This window comes from Pecten maximus, chromosome 7 (genome assembly GCF_902652985.1).
Source record: "Pecten maximus chromosome 7, xPecMax1.1, whole genome shotgun sequence".
Lineage (NCBI taxonomy): Eukaryota > Metazoa > Mollusca > Bivalvia > Pectinida > Pectinidae > Pecten > Pecten maximus.
In genome coordinates, this window is record NC_047021.1 from 14,492,667 (window position 1) to 14,514,282 (window position 21,616).

The 21,616-nt window shown below is 37.0% G+C and overlaps 1 protein-coding gene across 1 annotated transcript; it reads right to left on the reverse strand.

Moving 5' to 3' along the window:
- Nucleotides 1-295: 295 nt before the first annotated feature.
- On the reverse strand, nt 296-20,949 carry LOC117331700. The gene is made up of 27 exons (XM_033890538.1): nt 20,841-20,949; nt 18,175-18,295; nt 17,249-17,340; nt 15,345-15,829; nt 14,786-15,064; nt 14,312-14,530; nt 11,867-12,044; nt 11,418-11,510; nt 11,002-11,189; nt 10,540-10,770; nt 9,874-10,098; nt 9,066-9,524; nt 8,556-8,841; nt 7,741-7,916; nt 7,320-7,643; nt 6,948-7,103; nt 6,177-6,489; nt 5,774-6,032; nt 5,364-5,541; nt 4,753-4,960; nt 3,439-3,602; nt 2,904-3,056; nt 2,465-2,651; nt 2,057-2,162; nt 1,496-1,545; nt 893-1,156; nt 296-639 (listed from the first exon to the last, which is right to left on the reverse strand). The coding sequence occupies exons 1-27, from the start codon at nt 20,884-20,886 to the stop codon at nt 548-550; spliced, it is 5,532 nt and encodes a 1,843-aa protein (XP_033746429.1). The 5' UTR covers nt 20,887-20,949; the 3' UTR covers nt 296-547.
- Nucleotides 20,950-21,616: the final 667 nt, after the last annotated feature.

The following is a 21,616-nucleotide window of genomic DNA, read 5'->3' on the forward strand; positions in this document are numbered from 1 at the left end:
GGCTATGAATCTATGACGTCAACCGGGTTTTCCAAGTATATATTATATTATATAATATTATTTGTTATATAATATAATATATGATATTATTTGTTGCTGCATATCATTAATTGGCCATGTATATGGATGTATACAATAAGTTATATTGTCCATTGGGGTTCTAGATACAAGGCCTACATTCTGTATGTTTGAAAGATATACTTTAATTAATTAATCTTAACACTTTTACTTTATGTAAGTGAAAAGCTAGAAAATGTTTTTCCTCTATATACAACATTTGTAACGTTTTTTTTTCCAATTCTTAGGCAATATCCACTATAGAAATTTGTTTGCTTCATTAATACAAATATTCCTAACCAACACTTTTAATAAAATATGACAGGAACTGGGAACACAGACATTCATACTGTATATATTTTAGTACGGTTTGTCTATCTCATACTATTTCTTCCGTCCTTAACAATGCCGGTGTGTCCCCGTTTAGCTCATTCATTATGTCCGTAGGATTGTACTAGTCCATGTGCATGAATTTATATGGCGACAACGTCTATAACATATCCCAGTCACTGTCCCCCCACCACGCCACCTGAGTCCACACTCCTGCGGCGATGTCCTTTACCGCAATCCCATTGTTGTTGGCTGGAACATAAATTACAAGTTCATTTAATTGAGGAATAATTTTAAGAGTAAAGGGAGACAATTCTTTCTTCATATGATTCATATAAGAGATCCGTTTCATCTAGGTTACCTCCCTTTGTACTAGCATGATATTTTTTTCCATGGGCGATGCATATGATGGTAACATATTGCTACCATTGATTAAATCGTTAAAGAGCTTTTTTTCATAATAGATAAACAAAATACTTTCTGAAGTTAAGCATCAAAATAATACCTGACACTAGATGTGTTGGGGTCGTGAATCCATAGATGCCATGGAGAAAGTCATTAGTCAGTCCCTTAAGGTTCACAAATTGTACATCTATGGCCGCGGAGTAGGTGGGGCCATTGACTATTAAATTGTACTGGTCAAGCTGACATGTCTCCCATGTGAGGCCGGAGTCCCAGGAACACATCCGGGACAGGCCGTCTGCGGATATACCGGCCACAGTATTGTTGGACGTCACGCCTTTTATGTTCCCCACCGTTAAATCAATATCTAAGATAAATAGACGATAGAATATGAAGAAATAATGCAAAAGTGTAAAGCATGCAATTATAATCAACGTACAATGCAATGATCAATATAATTCGCAATTATGGAAACAAAATGGAATCAACTGTAAAAGACATATATTTTATAACATATAGATCATCAGTACAAAATAATCCTCCGAGTTTGTAATTATTGCATTATTGAAAGACACAAGGTAACACATTATTACAGTCATACCCAACATACAGCATGTATTACATACGGGAGCAAATATTCACCAATCCTACATAATGCGGGAATTTTAAATGATAAACAATACAATTTTTATTTTACAACACATACCAGTCCATGTGTCCCCATAATCTTCTGACAAAGAACACTGCACTTCATCACTGAAGTTAAAAGAACAAAACTTCTCTTGTAATAAAAAAATGTTATGCCATCCAAAAGGAAAAGTGATCTCGAGGTATTCAAGCTCGATTTCGAAATCTGAAAAAGTTTTTAAATGCTTAATATGTACATGTACAGCTTACAGTATTATTTTGAAATATATTATAAACTCGTTAGATCCTCACTCCCAACATTTTGCCAGTTTAAGTGTGAGTGTCTTTACTGTCCATAAAATGGAGGACAGCTCGTTCACGATCACACTCTCTTTCGTGAATAATAAGAATCTGTCCAAGGAGGATTTAAACCTGATTAATACCATTGGCGTTTTAAAATCATCTGTATCTTCACTGTGGCTTCAGTCATGTATCTTTAATCTGTCCCTGGGACAAATCAAGGACTTTTCCAATACAACAACAAAGCTAAAATATTACTAGTATACAGCTTTTCTACTGACATTATGGTACATTCTTTTGCTAATTAAACAATTACATACTTAGACAGGATCGTACTTACTCGATCTGGACGAGTATACAAACAAAGATGGTACCGCCCACACTGTCCATGACGTAACTTCGTGCTAACAACTGAAAAGGCTTGGTTACTGGAGGGGTACAGGGATCTGGAAGTTGTTAGTTATGTATTGTAAACAAACGTTAATCTTCAGTTCCAATCAACTTCGTATACTCTCACGCAAACATCTAGGAATTTAACTAATACCCCTGACATTACGTTGTTTATAATTTTGGACATCATTTAAGATTTGATAACGGAAACATTACAATTTAATACATCGAACATGTATTTTCGGTTTGATTACACATTTATGATGTACTTAATTTCTTGATTACGAATGTTTTGCACAATGTTATTTCAGAAGCATAGCCATACAGAATATCCCTCAAGGATATAAATAATTCATACCTAGTCCACTGTTGATTTCAACCGGACACCCAACCCAGGCGGCTCGTATCGACGGTTTACAAGTTCGATAATAAGACTTGGGAATGAGGCGCACTTGCCTAGCTACGAACACATGTGTCAAATCTAGTTGTGTAAAATGTGTGTCGTTCACCTGTTTGTCTGTTATATTAAAATTCGTGTAAAACACCTGCAACACACCAAAACATTCAAACATGGTAATTTATTTTTGAATAGTTTGTTCCATATTAAAAGCGAAATAACAATTTGGAAATAATATCAATATGCCAATATGATACAATACTACATAAATCACAAATCGAAAATAAATGTATATTAAGCACTATACACAAATGCAATAAAAATCAACGTAATATCTAATATCTGCCTATTGTAATGACCTGTAATATATCAGATATGATAGAAGGTATAATTGGGGTACCTGCGTGACGTATGTGTCCGTGTCTGTAACGTTAAACCAGGATAAACCATCATCACTATACTGAAGGGTAAAGTTGGTCACAAAATTAATAGCGTCATCTCCTGCCGACATAATAATGATTCCTTTGACCGCCATTTGGTTACCGAAGTTAACCTGTTAACAAAGGAGCAAATGAAACCAAGGACAATAAATACAATAGATATGAACATAACGAAAACTAGAAAATGTTCCTTTAACGACTATAAGCAGCCAACACTGACCTGGATGGACCAAGACTGAAGGTCAATCTAAAGTTTTAGTCATGTCAAGTTACCTTTCACATTGTTAAGTACACATTAATGCGAACTCACTTTTTAACATTTATTATCAAGAAAATAGTTGATTACACTACAGGCCCGACAAAATCGCCACATAAAGTCAATTCTTTTTAACACGTTTTTAAAAGTCTTTCCATTACATATCAGGAACGTAATAGTACTGTCTAAAACCATTCTCCATCAGTGAAAGGTGCCAAAATCCAAAACACTTGACGTACCTGTATATATTCCTGACCACAGAAAGGATGATACCTATATGCTGGTTCCCAGGATACCACTGAAGAGGTTTTAATATTTTCCGGCGTCCTCCCCGGGGAGAAGGACGAGGCGGTGATTTGGCAGTCCTGTAGTACCGTGTCTATACCGAACTTGGAATTGCAATCTAAAAAAAAAAAAGAATATTAGTATGAATACAGTTTGTATGGATATCTATATGTAGTCATTCCAAATTAATCCATCAGTCTAAACTATCGTCTGACCAAGAGTTTCTCACCAGAGGTATTACATTGTATATACTTAGTGGGAACAAATGTTGTTTGTTTAGCGGAAGATTCAATTACATAATAAAACGGAAATTCCTGTATTTGCGTTGAAAAAAAAATGTATAACAAGAAATGAGTACTTGAAGTGGAATTACCCGCCGAATGTCAGTTACTGAGTTTGACAAATTTACGTTTCTTAACCCGTGACATTCCCCCTGATCTATACAAATTTCAATTCTTGACAAACATCAAGCTCTGTCGTAAACAGAGTAGACTTTCTAGGTGAACTTTCCTTTAATTATGGTTTGATATGTTTATAAACTCCCACTTTACATCAACAATAGTACATACATAAACAATCACACTGAACATTGCTTAAGCAATTCATATCCTCTATCAGCCATGGCTATCTATTACACTGTAATGTTTGATTAAGATTGGAGTTAATTTTGAAAATAAAAAGTATAACTGATTTTAATACAATAGTACAAAAATGCAATGTTAGTAATGATGAATTTGACCTTGCCAACCTTAAACTCGAACCTGTTCAAAACATGGTCCTTTAGAAGTATCGGTGTTTGATCGAAATCCCACAAGAAATGAAATCGCTAGAGTGCTTAGAACGATTTTCAAAAAGGAGTAACGATGAATTTGACGAAACGATCATGAAACCTAAAATCGTCCGAGATATTATGATCCTTAACTCGTTTGTGAAATTTGAAGAACATCCTTCGAAGGCCATGTCTCTGATCCAACAACCCTAAACACAAACTTGTCGAGATAGTATTGTCATTTGTAAAAGTTTGATCAAACTCCCGCAAGGAATGAACACTGACTGTTTCGTACATACACAGCCGGACGGAGAGGGAAACCTTTTACCCATCTCCTTGTTTTACCGGTAGAGTACTAATAAAATATAGTATGTGATTATTCAGGGGTCGATGCATGAATTGTGATTGCATTTAAATCATTCATTATACGATTAATACAAAATGAATGTCACATTTTGAAATATACTATATTTGAATATATGTTTAACTTCTGACTTACATGCAGTATCGAACCCAAATTCTAACATCGTAAGAGGCGTAAAATGTGGAGCCGTGTCTATCCGGCTCTGGCGCTGATATGTGTAATACGTCATATCCGCTAATGTAACCGTAGCAACATTAGACATTCCTTCCGGTAAAACGTTTTGTGGATCTATTGTTATGTTGAATTCAAACGTTAACACGTCTGTGAATAATACCACTGGAAACTGTAACAAACGAAAAGTATAATGGTTTTTGTTGTTGTTGTTGTTGTTGTTTTTGTTTTTTGTTTTGATAATCTGGTATTTTTATCTATATTTTATCATCATCTAGAATACATAGTCCACATGTACAAACACCGAGGTCTGCTTTAATAGTATCATATTCAATAATAACGTTAAAGTAAAGAGTTTTTTTTATGGAAATGAGGAAGGAATCTTAAGACTTTATATTCTTTGATTTGTTTTTGTTTACTTTGCTCTTTACATAATTCATAATATGATACAATCCACTTCATTTTCTTAAAAGGAAAACCAAAATCAAGTTATGTTCATGGAAGATGTATTCCTACTATATCAATATACCAAAAAAAGCGAAATAATCTTTTCTGCTTGAAAACGTCCTATTTACCTGCAATAAAACGCCTCGACCTACTGGTAGAACAGTGACTACGGGTTCTTTGACAGTCCAGTTAGTCAATATGGTGAACGTCGACAGGAAGGGAAGCATATAATGTACCTCTATATCCGTACCATGGGCATTCGAGCTTCCGGTGTGTGCCAAAGACCCATAGAGCTTGATGGTGTCACTTTTTATGTAAAATGTAAAATATTGATTATCTGTGAATACCTGCACATCTTTGAAGGACCTTACAATGTTTTTCTTTCTTTTTCGTTTCTTTTTCAGTAAAAAAGAATGAATAAATCTATAAGATGTTACACAGAAAAACACACCATATAATGAAATATAAAGTAAAAATCGCGGCTATCAAGCTATGGAAGAATGTCATATAAGTCTTAGTTTATAGTGAAGTGACTTACCCAGACATTTTATCGGTGTGGATGAAACCTTCATTCCAAGCAGTGAAATTAAGATCGGCGACTTCATTGCCGGTCAGATGTATCGTGAGATAACTTAATGTCTCTATGCTTACTCCACCGTTACTGGTCACGTGACATGTGATATTGTTTTCTGCCCCGTGTATATTCAAAACATGATCTGCTATTTGAATGGACACTTCTATAATGATAACGTCATCAGTGTCATTCTTGTGACGAAATTGGTACCTATTGAATGTCCCTACAATTAAAATAAAATCAATTAAGCTAGAATCTACACTAGTTGTTTCTATCAACGTATTAATTTTGACTATTATATATAGTAGTTAAGAATCATCGAGGTATTATTTGACAGAATAGAAAAACAATAATAAAACAAACTTACCAACATTCGAAATGCATCCAAGATTCAATAAGAATGTAGTCATTTGAGAGTTTCCTGTCCCGAAGACAGGCGTTGTTTGAATTTGGACATTTGACGGGAACGCGATATTCCCTCCAACGAAGGAGATAGATGCGCTTGTCCCTGTCATCAGAGCTTCCCCTGAAGCAACTGGCAAGGACACATTCACTTCAAAGCTGTCTGTAGTTTCTGGTAGAATTACCATGACCTCCCATGTCTGGTGCTCGCCGATGAAACTTAGCACAGGGTTCGGTTTTGGTGGTATCATCATTATAGCGACACCAGCGGTTTTTACCTGTTAGAAAACATATACAATGATATAGCTATACAGGCGGTTATACACCTAGTTAAACCTATAAAAACAACCCATTTGTACATTAAACTCTTGCAATATTAGAGTAACCATGCCAGTGGTTAGCCTATGTTATCAGAACTGATATCAACTTTGTGTCGTCATTGACGTGACGTAGTAGTCAGTAATATTAATACATGTAACTCGTTAAGCAGAATGCAGATGATACCAAGCTTTGAAGACCAAATACAATCACTCATTGAAGAATATGTATCTGTTTGCGAATCAGATTACATGGAAACACGTATACGATCTTGTCATTTGTTATTGTTGATTTCTTGTTGTTGGTGACATTTACCTTTTGATAAAACAATAGTTGTTGGCGACACTCACTTAAAAGTTACATACATTTGTCGGTAACTTGTTGACGACATGTTCCTGTACTTGTTTGTGATACGCACCTGTTGCGGAAGAGTGCTGAGGGTGATTGTGTAAGACAAAGACTCCTGAAGTGTGGACTGAGACTCTCCGTACGTCAGCACCACGGACACAGTGCAACTCTGGCCCTCCGTCGCACTGGCATCAACCGGTACACCAACCACTACCTCGACTCTGATCTAACATACAAATGGATAGCAATATATCATTTTATATTATAAGATAAAGGTATAAATATATAACCAAAAACAAACAACAAAAATGATACCATGCGTGTACAAAATCGACAGTTACTAATTTTCTGGGGAATATTTTTGAATATAATTGTATATGATAATATAATATAATTATCATATGAGGAAAAAAGCGCATCTTAATAGAAAGATAGTTCCTACCTTATTTTCATCCACCAGTGTCGGGCCCACCGTCCCAGCGTTGGGGACAACTCCTATGTCTTTTGTAGCACTGTGGAATGTGACATTGTCGGCCGATATAAGTGTAAGGTTTCCATTATCATTAAGACAGGGGACGTTACTTCCTCCTGCGATCACTCGCATGTCGCCGATAGAGGATATGCCCATTTGTGTGTTCACTTGCAGGCTGTAGAAGGCGCTTGATCCTGGTGACGTGTAAATGTTGATGACGTAGACTGCACCACAGCCCCGACATATCTGATGTACATTGTTGTGTTTCTCTAGCGTCATCACTGGAGCGACAGGCTTTAAACAGATATTTACGGGCAAAATGAGTATTCATATAAATAACAACTGATAAGCAACGCTGATGTTTGCCAAATAACGCGGATATACTACTTACGATTGAGGACGAGTTGGTGGCGACGGCTAATGAGAGAGTATTACTCCACAGCTGGTTAGAGTAAAACACTTCAAATATGACGCTATAATCTGTTGAGCTGGATATTTCAAAACCGTCCCGGAACTGAGTGGCTACCTCTAGGTTCAGCATGTCCGCAAATATGGTATCATCAACGTCTAAACACATGGAATAATTGAAATTAAATTCATTTTGACATACCTGCTTTTGATTTAACGCTACAGTGTTTAAAAGCTCAAATTATTACACACAAGACACAAGATATCACCTTTAGATATATACATGTAATTACGAATCGGATAGAGTAGAGCCGGAAATGGATTAAACTCCATCACACAGCTGTTTTGCCCTTCTAGGAATCAGTGACGCTATGGATAACGTGTCGTATACAGCTATTTCGTCCTTCTAGGAGCCTTAAGTGATACTAAGGACCCAGAGCGTTAGTACCAGCTTTAGAGAGGATCTATCTATCAGCTGTTTCGTCCGTCTAGGCCTCGTCAGTGACGTTAAGGACCTAAAGTTGTGGTACCTGCTAGAGAGGGTATGGGGACAACTGAAAATAGGTCAAAATTGACAAACATACATAAAACTCATATCACACAAAAATATAAAACACTGTGATATAAACTGGTGAGCCATAAAACAAATTCAGGTAAACCTTTAAAGGCAGTGAAATACCGCTCAAAAATACGTAAACGTCATCTCTTTCTGGAGTACAATATTCTAAGCATGAGCAAGAACAGTGGAACATTATACAATATGATCTAGTATTTGCCTGTGAGATAAATGAAACACACCTATGTTTGAGACCGTAAGCAAGTCATACACAATCTCCTCATTTCCCACGCCTGTCGCGTATGCCGTTACGGTATGTTGGATATCGTCAGAGAGGCATGGTATGTTACTACCCAGAGACTTGAGGCGAATACAACATACAGACACTGCGGGGTTGTTGACTGTGACGCGTACCCTGTAAGACGTCAACGTTAGTTTTGGAGTTGTTATGTCCAGACCAAACAGCGCTATAGAGTCTTCGGTGACTTCATTTTGGGGAGATGTTTGAGTGACGTTAAAGAGTGGAATCTGCAGAATAAAATGCCAATAGCTAATAAGTTATAAGCACTACCACCTTACATATAGCGTATTGGAAATAAAAAAAAGTAATACTGGGAAACAAGGTTTGTTGTGTTAAACATGACTAAATGTAATCACGAAAAAACAATGTAATATCGCCTCTACATTATAGGTGGGAAATATATGATAAAATATGGAATTTCGAAGTGGAATGATACCATAGTCTATCATACCTGTGGTATCAAAGGTACTGCACTAGAGAATATTGACGACGCCGGCCCGATATCGAGAGTGACGTCATTGTATGACAGCAGTAGTCCAGTCTCCACTACGTCTCCGTCCACAAAGTTGTCCGTCAATAACACCACCACCACGCGCACAGTGATGCTCGCGCTGACACCATCGTAATTAATCACAGTACCCGCACTGAGGCTCATGACGTCATTAAATGCGGGGTTAAAGACATTGCTTGTCTGGTTGATCTTGGTTGTAGACCAACATTCCTCCTCTAAAAGTGCGAGACTGCATAGTCCCTTTCGTAAAAAAGGTGGTGTGTTCACCACCTGCGCTGTTAGCTGCATGTTTGAGTATATAGCGTGTGGGGCTAGGGTCAACGTGACATCGTACATGCCTTGGCCACCAGCGTAAATACTGGTTATCCCTGCTGTATTAGCAACAACTGCAGTTATCACCTAAAATGAACAAGTTACATAGGTAACAAATATTGTATAAAGTGACAAAATAAATGGCATCCAGGTAAATATATTCTAATGAGAGCCTTACCATACAAACATCGATTTCAGTTTCAAAAACACTTCATTGGCATAAACATGACAAAACGATTGGATATAAGGCAGCGCTTATTTAAGTCCTCTCCAGTGCTAACAACAGTGACACGAATGAACTGGTCGCGGCGATGGATACATTTGATTTACATGTAACAAAGGGTTACTTCAGAAAGTCCATGTTAACCAATTTAATATAATTCATTGACGTGACATATAGCTCGTTTACAACGCCGATAATGAAAAAAACTCTTACGTCATTGGTAACATTGGGTGTTTGTGCCGTCAGATCAATGGCGGTGGTCACATAACTACCTCCTGTAGTCACGGTTGCTTCCATTGTGATGACTTCACCATCAGATACAGTCCCGTCTTCCAGAACAGCAAAGATCACCGACATGTTGACCTCGCTGGCTGAGATGTCTGATATTTTACCAGTGTTAGATAAAACGTCATAAACTAACGTCAACTCCTGTTTGTCCTGTCCAGAACAAAATTAAACAACCTGTGACACGTGCAGTGTATACATCATCTAAGGAAATATATTAAAACTCCTTAAATAAGTATAAACTTCACTATAATGAATTATTTGAAAACTTTAGTTATAATAACAGTCTTCGGCTTTAAAAAAAAAAAACTCGGCTACAAGATCGATATGGCCAGGTATCATGTGATTGCTTAGTGAGTGGCTGTATATAATCATAAAAAATTAGAGTTCCGTTTTGCGGAGTTGTTAAATATGTAACATGAGAAAGGTGATAAGATGTTAAAATATCGATGAAAAGGAGCAAATACCGGATTCCAATTGCAAGTCCAATATAAAACAATAGGATTTCATTTCAGACACTATATATCCTAGCGTCGTGGAAGTGTAGGCGTTTGAGGGATATTCGTAAGACTGGACTAATTAGACGGTAAATACCTGAGATACGTAAACTATGCTGCTGGTGTCGCCACAGTTGAGATTGTCGCCCGTGTTGTTCACTGTACCGTGACAGAAGCGGAGCGTGTATAATGACCCAGTCACGGATCGGAAAGTCACGTTGTAAGCCGCTGTGTGGTTTGGACTCGTGAACAGTACGCAGTCAATAGTACTCCTTCCACCAATCAGTACAGTTGATGTGGCCGACAGCCTTAACGCTGGACTGACAGCCTGTAATGAAAGTATACCATTTTAACTACCATAATGAAACTTGCTGTCAAATATTCGCGCCATTTTGATGGCCACTGCAAGTCCCTAAAGCAAACGCGTTAATTATTATGGAAAAAAGAGCATTGTATTGTAAATGGTATCAGTCGCTGTACAAAACTTATTTAGATAGACCTTCTATTTGTTATTTAATTCTCAAGTTTTGATTGCAAAACGAATAGTGTTGATACGTACTGTGATCACGGGTTCAGAGATGTTCACTGTAACATTATGTAGCACCTCGCTGACTGTCAGTCCGTTTTTCACTCCTTCAACCTTCAGCGTGTAGTTGTCTCCGATCATCGCATTGGCTGGTATCGAACCAATCACACGGACTGTTACACTTCTCTCCTCATTACTGGTTACATTTCCTAAGTTATAACCTTGCAACAAGAGATCAACCCATGCATTCAGACACATACATTCTAGCTTTACAATCATGACGGGAAATTATTGTAGCTGTATACTTGATTTATCAGTTACACTACCTTATGTTAACCACTCTTGTTGGTCCGGAGGGAAGCGCGCGGTTATTGCGGTTGGGCTTGATAAGTAACTAACAATCACATTTAGTTCAACTTTTTTAACGACTGACATCACAAAAGACATACCCGTATTGACGACATCACCGAAGTTGAGCAAAAGGCCGGAAGCAATAGATTTGGCCGCAAGAGGACCTTCATCATAGCACGCTATCAGGTCCCCTAAAAAGACCGAAATTTTACATTACTGAAATGCTTTGCATATAGATATTTTTCTTTTCCCCCTACATTAAAGAAATATTCCAAATTTGTTCACATTGCAAGTAAAAATAATGATATTAATGATAAACATTAAATAGATTAACCTCATATCTACAGAACAGGACAATTTCTTTATTCTCATGTACAAACTTGAAAGTTTGCTGTAAGTAAATATAAAAATGTAACATGAGCTACGTATGATGTTTGAATCTTACATATTACATCTAATCGAGCATTTGACATTAAGGATATAATGACAAGATAGTTTACTATGACTACATGTATATGGCATTTTTATTATTTCTGATTATACCAACCTTCCTTCACGAGAAACATATCGCAGATTGTGAGATGATTGGGAGCCATGCTCACCACTGACACCGACAGCGCCGAGACTCCGACAAATATTACCACCTCAATGTCCCAGGTGCCAGAGGCTCCAGGCAGTAACTGCGACGGTCCGGTGAGGAACAACACGTATCCTAGTCCCGCATCCTAACAAAGATAATTCCAGTTATAAGACTAATTTCTGATTCGTTACGCTGCCTGTTTAGGACTTAAGTGTAAAAATGTAGTAGGAACTGTAACAGGAGAGGAGAAAATGTAATAGGAACGATGTACTAAACCACTGAAGAGTCATTCAGTGATTATATGATTTGGATAAGTTTAAATTCATATATGTTTAACTAGTGTCCATACAATTAAGACGTGGTATTAAGAATGTGGTTTTATTGCTGCTGTCTAGCCCTTTAACAAATTAGCACATGTACTAGTCTATTTACTAATGCGTACACGTAAACAAGATAGATACGCCAGTCAGTACATATCCAGAATACTATTTTTAACAAATAAAAGAAAGGTTTACTTGTTGTACATCAAAAGTTGGGGGTTTTACAGTATTTTTCATTTATTACTGCTTGTTGTACAAATACTGAATTAGTTGTCAGCAATTTTTGTTGAAATAAATTGGAATTCAAAGATTGTTTCATAGAACAAAACGATTTTTCTTACTTTAGTCGAGGGTGTTTTACTAGCTTTTTCTATTTTGATAAATCATCATTTAGGTTTGAATTGTATAGATTAACGCAACACCACGTCTGTCGAAAGAGAAGAAGGAAAGGGTCTTTGGCATGCTTCAAATCGGAGTAAGGCAACACGAGATTGCAAGGCGGTTTGGGCGTAGCTAAAAGACGGTATGTCATTGATGGCAATGTTTTAATGCTACCAATGCAACATCCGACCGTCCAGTGAGCGGCCGACTTTGACTTACTACCCCTCGTGAAGACCACTAATACGGCTGCAACATCTTGGGGATCACTTTCTTCCCTGCGACCGTTACAGCGAGGACTTTGTTTGGTTAACGGGTAAGCAGCCAGACCATCCGTAACAGGCTGCGACGTCACCGAATGTTTGCTAGCAGACCTTACATAACTCCCATTTAAAGGACTCGTCACCGCATTAATCGCCTCGATTTTGCTCGGGCTTTTAGACAGTGGAAAAATGTTTTGCTCACCGATGAGTCGAGATTTTGTTTGATGTACAATGATGAAGACAGTTTTAACCCAATATAGTGCACGCCTTGAATGACCTTGGAAGATGAGTACGCCGTCGGCCAAATCTCCTCTCAATCTTATAGGAACTGGCGCAGGCATTGAGCGAGGAATGGAACGCCATCCCGGCTCTCACCATTTGACGATATCCAAGCTCTATGCGCCGGTGTTGTAATATGGACCAAGCCAATGGTAGTCATACACGTTACTTACACCGTTATTAGAGACATGACCATCACATGTCTTGTAATCAAACAAAATCGCCGAAAATAACGGATTTTGATCGGCATTAAAGCATCATTTAGCAGACATCCTACTTACATTTGACCCCTCATTTTCTTAATTTTGCTACAGTCTGACATGGTTACCGCCGTTTCGAACCTTGATAACCTTTCTTTGTTAAGTATATCATAATTATCTCACTAAATAGAGACACATTCATTAACGAGTACCGTTGGATGGAGGGGACGGATACAATGGTGATGGATCAATATTCATTCACGTCAAGGTTACATTCTTTCTATGTACCATGCACTTCGTTTGGCAGTAACACACCGAATGACCTCTGGACAGTGTATGTGTTTATAACCTTGATTGACCGGTATACAGGTGTAGATCTATAGTGTGATTCGGGGTTAATAGTAACGAATGAATAAAATAACAGGTAACAATGCGTGCACGTCCATAACACGATCGATCACCGTTGAATTCCAGCAAATGTACACAATGGTGTTGACTTTGGTTTCTTGGAATATATTATATATACAAACAACGTTATAAGAGTCTCTGTGACATTGTGTCTGTAATGTGGAGCAGATCTTTCCGTTAGATGTGTTCTGTCGGATTTACATGTACACATCTACCTCATTTCCCCCAGGTTAATAGGACATTGTGGGTCTACAGGAAATCGGTTTTAGTACACTTACATGGAGATATATGGAATGTCAGTTGGAGATTTTTGCCAAATATCTACATGGGATGAACATTGAGGAAATGGTGTTAAAAACTGTATGATAATTTTCAAGTAATTTCTTCGGTTTTCGTATAGACAGGGGTGGAGCAAATCAATAAAATTAATCAATCAGTTTTGAATACATATACATGTATGCCGTTTTGACATTACGAACGTATAAAAGAACAGGTACGCGTACAGTATCGTCGATAATGTATCCATAGTGTAAAGTGTAAACTTTTGGTATTGCTCTTACGCACCGTGTCTATATCGTGGTACTCGAACCACCCCTCCTCCACCAGGTACTGCTCATCACTGTGTGACGTCACCACGTAAACAGAGTAGTTGTTCCCTGACGTCAACAAATCATTATTTAGTGCCACAAGCGTGAACTCTAGCACAATCTGACTGGCAGCAGAATTTATGACGTCACTGGCGTCGTTAGTTACATTTCCAAAGTGGAATATGGCCTCATCAAACTGAAACAAATCACGCAAAATGTAAATTATACTTAAAGGATTTAAAAAAAAGTACTTTACTCAAAAACAATAAAACGTGGGCAACATATGAACAAACTAGCTATTAATACAGAGGCCCGTAAACAAAACAAAACCAGACGTTTCGAAAGTGTGAGCACATTCACTACTTAGATATAGATACGTTTACAGTATTTTATCTAAAAGGTTTACAGATATGCGTTACACTGTCTATCTGTCTCTCTGAGACCAGCCTACCCGTGTGATTCCGTCAGACGAGATTTGGCTGACGGATATATCGGCGGATGACAGTGACCCGAAGTTACTGCCAACTGTCACCACGGAAGGGTTACAAATCTGGTAAACTGACGTCGTCTCCACGGCGCTGTAAACCGTTACACTGATGTTCCTAGAGCCCTCTGGTAGCGCAACTGTGTGTTGGAAGGGGACAGCATCGGTTGGTCGGATTGTCGTTACGGACTCCCAGGGAGTCAGCTTGACTAGCGACACTTCCGTCGTAGTCGGCAGTCCTGGACCCTGTCAACACACACATATTACAAACCACTTTAATGGTCAACTTCGACATTTCTAGATTCGTCGACTGACTATAGTTTATGCAGAGTCGACGAGACAATCAAAGCTGGTATTGATATTTCAACTTATCAAGACGTAAAACTTTAGTATACTTAATCAGAGACTTTGTCAATTCGAAACATAGAATGTAGCTATTGGGATATTGCTGAATGATAGAAAAATAATATATTTTTTTTAAATGATTGCATAACTATAAAATATATATTTCTAGACGTTAACTTACAGCAGCTCTTCTTCGTCGATGTCTGTGTTGGAACTGTGATGTGTCTGGCCCGTCTCTCCAACTGATGACGTCGCGATTGGGATGAAGAGAGACGAGTGAGTGGGATTTTTTTGTATTATCCGTCGCGTCAGTGACTAAAACCCTGACCGTAGCGAAGCCTGCGTGCTGTCCCTCAAGGTCAACCGTCCCGTTATGATGTGTGTTCACAGCCGCAATCTCAACTAGAAATTCCTTGTCCGTCCCCACGTCTAGAACGTCATACGACAGGTCTCCAGTCCGGGGATTAATATAAAACCGCCAGGGCAGGTCGTCAGCGTCCACGATTGTGTAGTATATCTGGGCGCACGGACAAGTGGGCGCACGTGTTATCACACACGTAGAGCTGTCCTTGTCAAATGCTGCAATACCCCGGAGAACACCCCGGGTTCCTGGAACTGCGACTGCTTCGTATTTCTCCCTCGCAAAGCTAGGATGGTGAATATTATCTGTAAACAATATTAAATATGTTTATGACCGAGTTTTGAATATTGCAAAAAGGGACGACAAAATGTCTATCTTCGTTTAAGACAGATTTATAATTGATATTACGTTGACTCCCAATTACATTGCTCAAAACTTTACTAATAATATTTCATCATATTCTATTCAATCTTATCTATCCTAGACTTTTATCTAAACAACATGAGTCAATTAAAGAAAGAAACCGCCCACATCTCACAACATCAGCATCGAGAAAAATGTTGAATGTCAAGGATTACAGAATACAAATATCAACAAGGAGACAATACGATAAAGCACTGGCCCCCGCACAAAGACAAGACACATTACCAGATCATCTTGGAGTCACTTATTCTTATGTGATTAGCGTCATACAGACAATGATTAGAGAATAAGTTACAGTGATAGTAATCAACTGTAGCATACAAACTTACTAGAGCTGTTTTAGGATAGTCCCCTTACTAAGCTAGGTCGTGAATTTGTGCATGGATAGGGATATGATAATATAGCTTGTATTTGTTACCTCCATACAAGGGAAAACATATACATATAGCTGTAGCTGTGAGTATTAAAATGTGATTAAAACTTATCCGAAGACATTTAATCTAATGAATTTTTACGAAATTCAGACGAATGTATAGCAGCAGTCAACATTATTGCACACAATAACAACAGGATAATGACTGTCATTTTGATGGCATATACCACATGATTGAGCTGTCTCAATACCTCAAATCAACTTAATCAAAATACATTTGTTATTTGAAACCAACTTAGGAAAACCTCGAAAACTAAGCTTTCACTCAGTTTGCTCTTGGCGACTATACATAATGTACAAGTGCATGAGGGAATGGTCCTGAATCAATATCGTTTTGGCAAACAATCAATGGCTATAAACACCATAGAAAGTAGTCTGATGTCTAAATGCATTCACAAGATTATGTCTTATTCATTTATTCAGGTATATGGCTGGCAAAGAAAACTGAACTGTCTTGTTGCCAGAGTAGAAATCAATGAAAGAATGACGAGAACGCGCAGAGGTTGTACAATGTATACTATGTACAGTTGTAATGGAATTTTTCAGGTTAGCGAAACAATCATCACGGTATGTGTTAGTTGTCTGAAAGTCTTATAAACAATGACCAGAAAAAAAATATGATGAGCAGAACTAATCAGCTCACAGATTGTTCCCGAATGTCTTGTACACAGTATGCATGTAAAACAATAACTACGTATGAAATGTAAAACAAAATGCTATAACTTTAACTTAAATATGCCGCAAGTTTATTGCTAGAATCGTCCAAGGTAAATTTATTACGTAACATAATTTAAGACATTTGCGTTAAATTATAATTTCACTAAACATGTATTAAGAGTGTCAAAGTATTTGTAATGTTCGCTCTTACTGTATTGGTCACATTTCCCTCCATCCCAGCATGCGTCACATCTACATCTGTTATAACCGCAGTTGCCGTGAATACATTCTATCCTCTTAGACCTGCGACAAAATTAAAAATTATTGAGAATTGATTTGATATTATTAGTCACTTGGTCTATGGATGACTAGAGCGATAATAGACATGGAGTATTAACTTAAAAACACTAAGACGACCGATGAATCGACACCTTTCTTAGAGTACTCTGATTTTCTCTCTGACAAAGAGTGCACTACCGATCGGGCCACAAATGTGAATTTAATTGTTGAAAAACATAATTGATTGCTCGGCTCTCTATTTCTTCTCCCATTGAATATGCCATCATGAAATCAAAGGTTTGAGGTAACAAGTTTGGATTTGGTTTTAGGCCAGAATAACTTATTGCTCCCATCGCTAAGCTGGTATCTGTTCAAAAAGCATGCGGTGGCGTTACAACGAGACCACAGGCAGACAATTTGGTCGTGATGCTGATATGCGTTACTTAAAATTTCAATATATATGTGTTCAACATCCAAGGATTGAGGGAAGACATGTATATCAAAAGCAGTACCGTTCAGATGTTGAAAAGATAACCAAATCACTGTAGTATATTATCTCAGAGATACAGGAAGTTTCAAGTCAAATATCAAAATTGTTATTTCGTTGTGATCAAAGAATGTCATCCTCAACTAAAATTTGTTTCTTATCAAAATTAAAAACCAGCTTTTCATCTGCCACAGTCTTGACTAATACATAACGTTTTACATATTAGAGAGGTCAATATGTATCTACGACAGGGGAAAAAAATACTGTAGTCTTGGAGACTGGCCAACGATTGATGCATTATCAAAAAATCATAAAAATATATTTGGTATGAAATTATTTCCTTATCAGTCCTATGGTACACATGCACTAACTTGATACATCGTGTGGTCTTCTCCTGACATGTCTCGTCCTCTCCTGCCGGCCCTAGACATACCTCCTGTTTACATTCTGTCTCGTAATGACTGTCACACCACCTCGGCGATACATCCGACACTACAACAGAAAGATATCTATTGTAATTAATTTTCGCAACATCATTTTGATGATGTTTTGGTAAATGTATGAAAGATGACGGTGCCACGGGTAATTCAGTTTTTTTTCTTCTAAGATACGGGGTATTTTGCATCTGTATTTTACATGGGGAATTTCGACATATTTATCAACACACCAAACTTCAATCAAATACAACCATAAATAAAGTGAGGGCGAATGATTGAAAACAAGTTTATTAAAAAAATAATTAATTTAGCGGAAAGTCTTTTTTATCCGAAAGCGTGTAAACACGCATTAGAATCTATCCATGTATTAAAAAGATTCACAGTGATTCTTTATAAAACCGTTTCTTATTTCAAATGATATGACCACAACCTTTTTGTTGTCATTTCCATATTATATAAGTATGCATTATATACATTTCCTTTAATAATCTATTACATTTTTTTTTACAGATATATGCTTATATATACTACCTAGAGATGTCCTAAAACCTCTTAATATCACGGTACAGACTTTACTATGAGAACAATGTCTGACTGGGTCCGTTACATTTATTTCTGAAGAATCAGCTGATTTCATTTGTTCCCTTGGACTTTCTGCAACAGCTGGGGACAATGAATGTTACATAGGCCAATATACTGAATATTTACAGTTGGCTCCAGCGGTGTACCTTGATTTAATTATTTTGCCCCATGAACATTATTTGCCATAATCATTTTTGAGGTTACAGCCGAAAATGTAGCCCAAAAATGAAGAACTTTCAATTTTGAAAGGCTGGGCGTATGTGTAATCTAAAATGTTATTTCATGGATTTTCCTGGCTTGACTGTAAAATATAGTGAGCTTTGTAACTGTATAGGAGAAGAAAGATTGTTACATTTTTAATTTGAATTAAACCATTGCCACATTTCAATATCATTGTGTTTATTTTATTCTGCAAACATGCTTCATACTGTGCAAGGAGTACAGAATGTACGAGCCATAGCCTTATCCATATTCTTAAACTGAGTCAAACATTAATTAACACATTGCATTATCTACACAAGAATAACACTGCAATTCATTTGTTTTTTCTGCATAACTTTGAACAAAAAATCGGATAAGGTTTGGGGGAAGATTTTCGGAAACTTATCGATAGGATCGATTGCTTCTCAGCGTCTGTATTATTTTCCAGGCCCTAATAGATGATCTGCCTTTTGATTATTTTATTGTAAATACTTTTTTTTAGTATGTATTTGAAATATTTCGTAAACTATACTTTAAACACGTTCAAAAACTCTCCCTTTTTATATTTTCACCTAACTGTAAAACTGACGTTTTATTTTAAGTCTGAATGAACAATATACCAACTTCTGTGGTTATATCGGGCAAAAAAGTATGAGCGATAGATTTCAGTATTCTGGACTAACCCTTAATGTATTGTTTACAATACATGTACCTTCATTGGATTACTGTTTAAGAACAGTATCAATAATGTGTTTGTGACAAAGAGAATGGTGTAGGGAATTTCTAGTGAATCAGAAATAGCGTCATATCTATATATTTACCGCTGTATGGCACTGCCACTATATAACCCTACCAATTCAGTTGCGAGTTCACCAGCTTATGAACTGCCAACTGAAATTTGAATTTGAAAATTTCAAAAAAAAATCGCACGACAAATACAAAATCGCAGATGGAAAATATAAGCATTGAACGGCTTTCAGTTGGCATTCATAGTCAATATGAATGCCAACTGAAAGCCGTTCAATGCTTAAGTATTCCCTCCTACTCTATAGAGCTAACAACGAGGAAATGACGGACAGAACTAGACGGACTATTCAGTCTGGGGTATATGTAACAAAATATCAACGATATGACATTGAACTTTAAAGCCTTTCTGCATAATCATATTCACAACATTAACATAAGATTCAGCCTCTACTGACATTTTCAAAATGAAATAAAGATATGTGAGTAAAGAATGTTTTTCCATGAAAAATAGCTTGGGGACTTTCGACCGTCAAGGAAACAGCTATTTTTTTCGTTATAATAGTGAATATGATAATAATGTGTCTTTTTCTTTGAAAATGTAGTTTTTAATTTGTTTATGTTAAAAGTGCGCTTCTAATGAGAGTCTAATGAGGATGGCTGCCAACACTTTTAAAATCCCTGAACATGAGTTTGGTTTGGTTTGGTTTGGTTTTGTTTAACGTCCTATTAACAGCCAGGGTCATGAACATGAGATAAGAACATATATAGTCATAAAATGTAGTTATAAAATGAAATATATCTGCTCTCAACTTTCTCCGCTTCTTGATCTTAATTAAGGAAACCAAAGATACACTGGTTCTTGCTATTTGATATGTTGGTAGAAAATGCAGAAGATGATCTTAATAGTTTTTTGTATACGTATGTTCTATAAAAGGTTTGCATGTGCTGAAGCATGTGTTTTCGAAATGTGATTGACATTGTTCCAGCTCTTTTGTTATCACATCAATCATACATGTATAGATTATTGGGGAAAAAAATAATAAAACATAGTAATATAATAATACACTTACCTGCATTTAACAAAACTGTAATCATAAATATATAGGAAAGTTCCATAGCAGGTTGACGGCTAAAATTCCTTGTAATGTCAGTGAAATAATCCTTCGCGTCGGCAAAGCCTCGCGCATGTCCTTATGATTGCGTATATAGTCATATACATGCGGGGTATAATGTCCAATATTCCATATGGCCCGTAACCATTCAAACGGTTAAATCAACATCCGTAGGCTTTGTGCGTTGTTAAAGATCATGCTTCTTGAGTGTAACAGTTATAGATGTATTATATGTAAATGGAGATATAGTCCTTTATAAACATTAATGTTGAAAGACATGTGTGTCTAGGAACGCACTTTTTAACTCGTTAATCCATATTTTCCTGTTACAATGGCCATGGCCTGATTAGCACTAGCAAAGCTTTATTTACCTTAGATATTTAGTTTATTCTTCAGTTATTAACAATTTCTTTTTATAGATTCTTCACAAGTTTTCCTCTTGCGCAACAATAAAAGTGCACAATGGTTGTTATTCCTAAATCCCTATGTCCAAGTCACACGCAGCGATCTGTATGGTGGGAGTGCATGTGGTTTTACTGTCAGTAGTTGTTTTGTCTTACACAAGTTGCTCGATAGTCAAGGAAGTACAAATAATATATTTGTCGAGACATTTTAATTGGCTAGCAATGGTTCTGTATTACATTGTTCCGTTCTGTATTACATTGTTCCGTCCGTCCGGTTAATGCCAGGCTTAGATTGTATTGGGTTCACAAAAAAAGTTCAACAACAAAATA

Bases quoted from the DNA above. Each gene is read 5' to 3' on its own strand.
- LOC117331700 (XM_033890538.1), bottom strand. From the start codon at position 20,886: ATGGAACTTTCCTATATATTTATGATTACAGTTTTGTTAAATGCAG. The intron at 10,099-10,539 runs GTATTTACCGTC...TGTTCTGGACAG, and splicing joins GCATAGTTTACGTATCTCAG to GACAAACAGGAGTTGACGTT. The intron at 1,157-1,495 runs GTATGTGTTGTA...TATTTATCTTAG, and splicing joins TTATGGGGACACATGGACTG to ATATTGATTTAACGGTGGGG.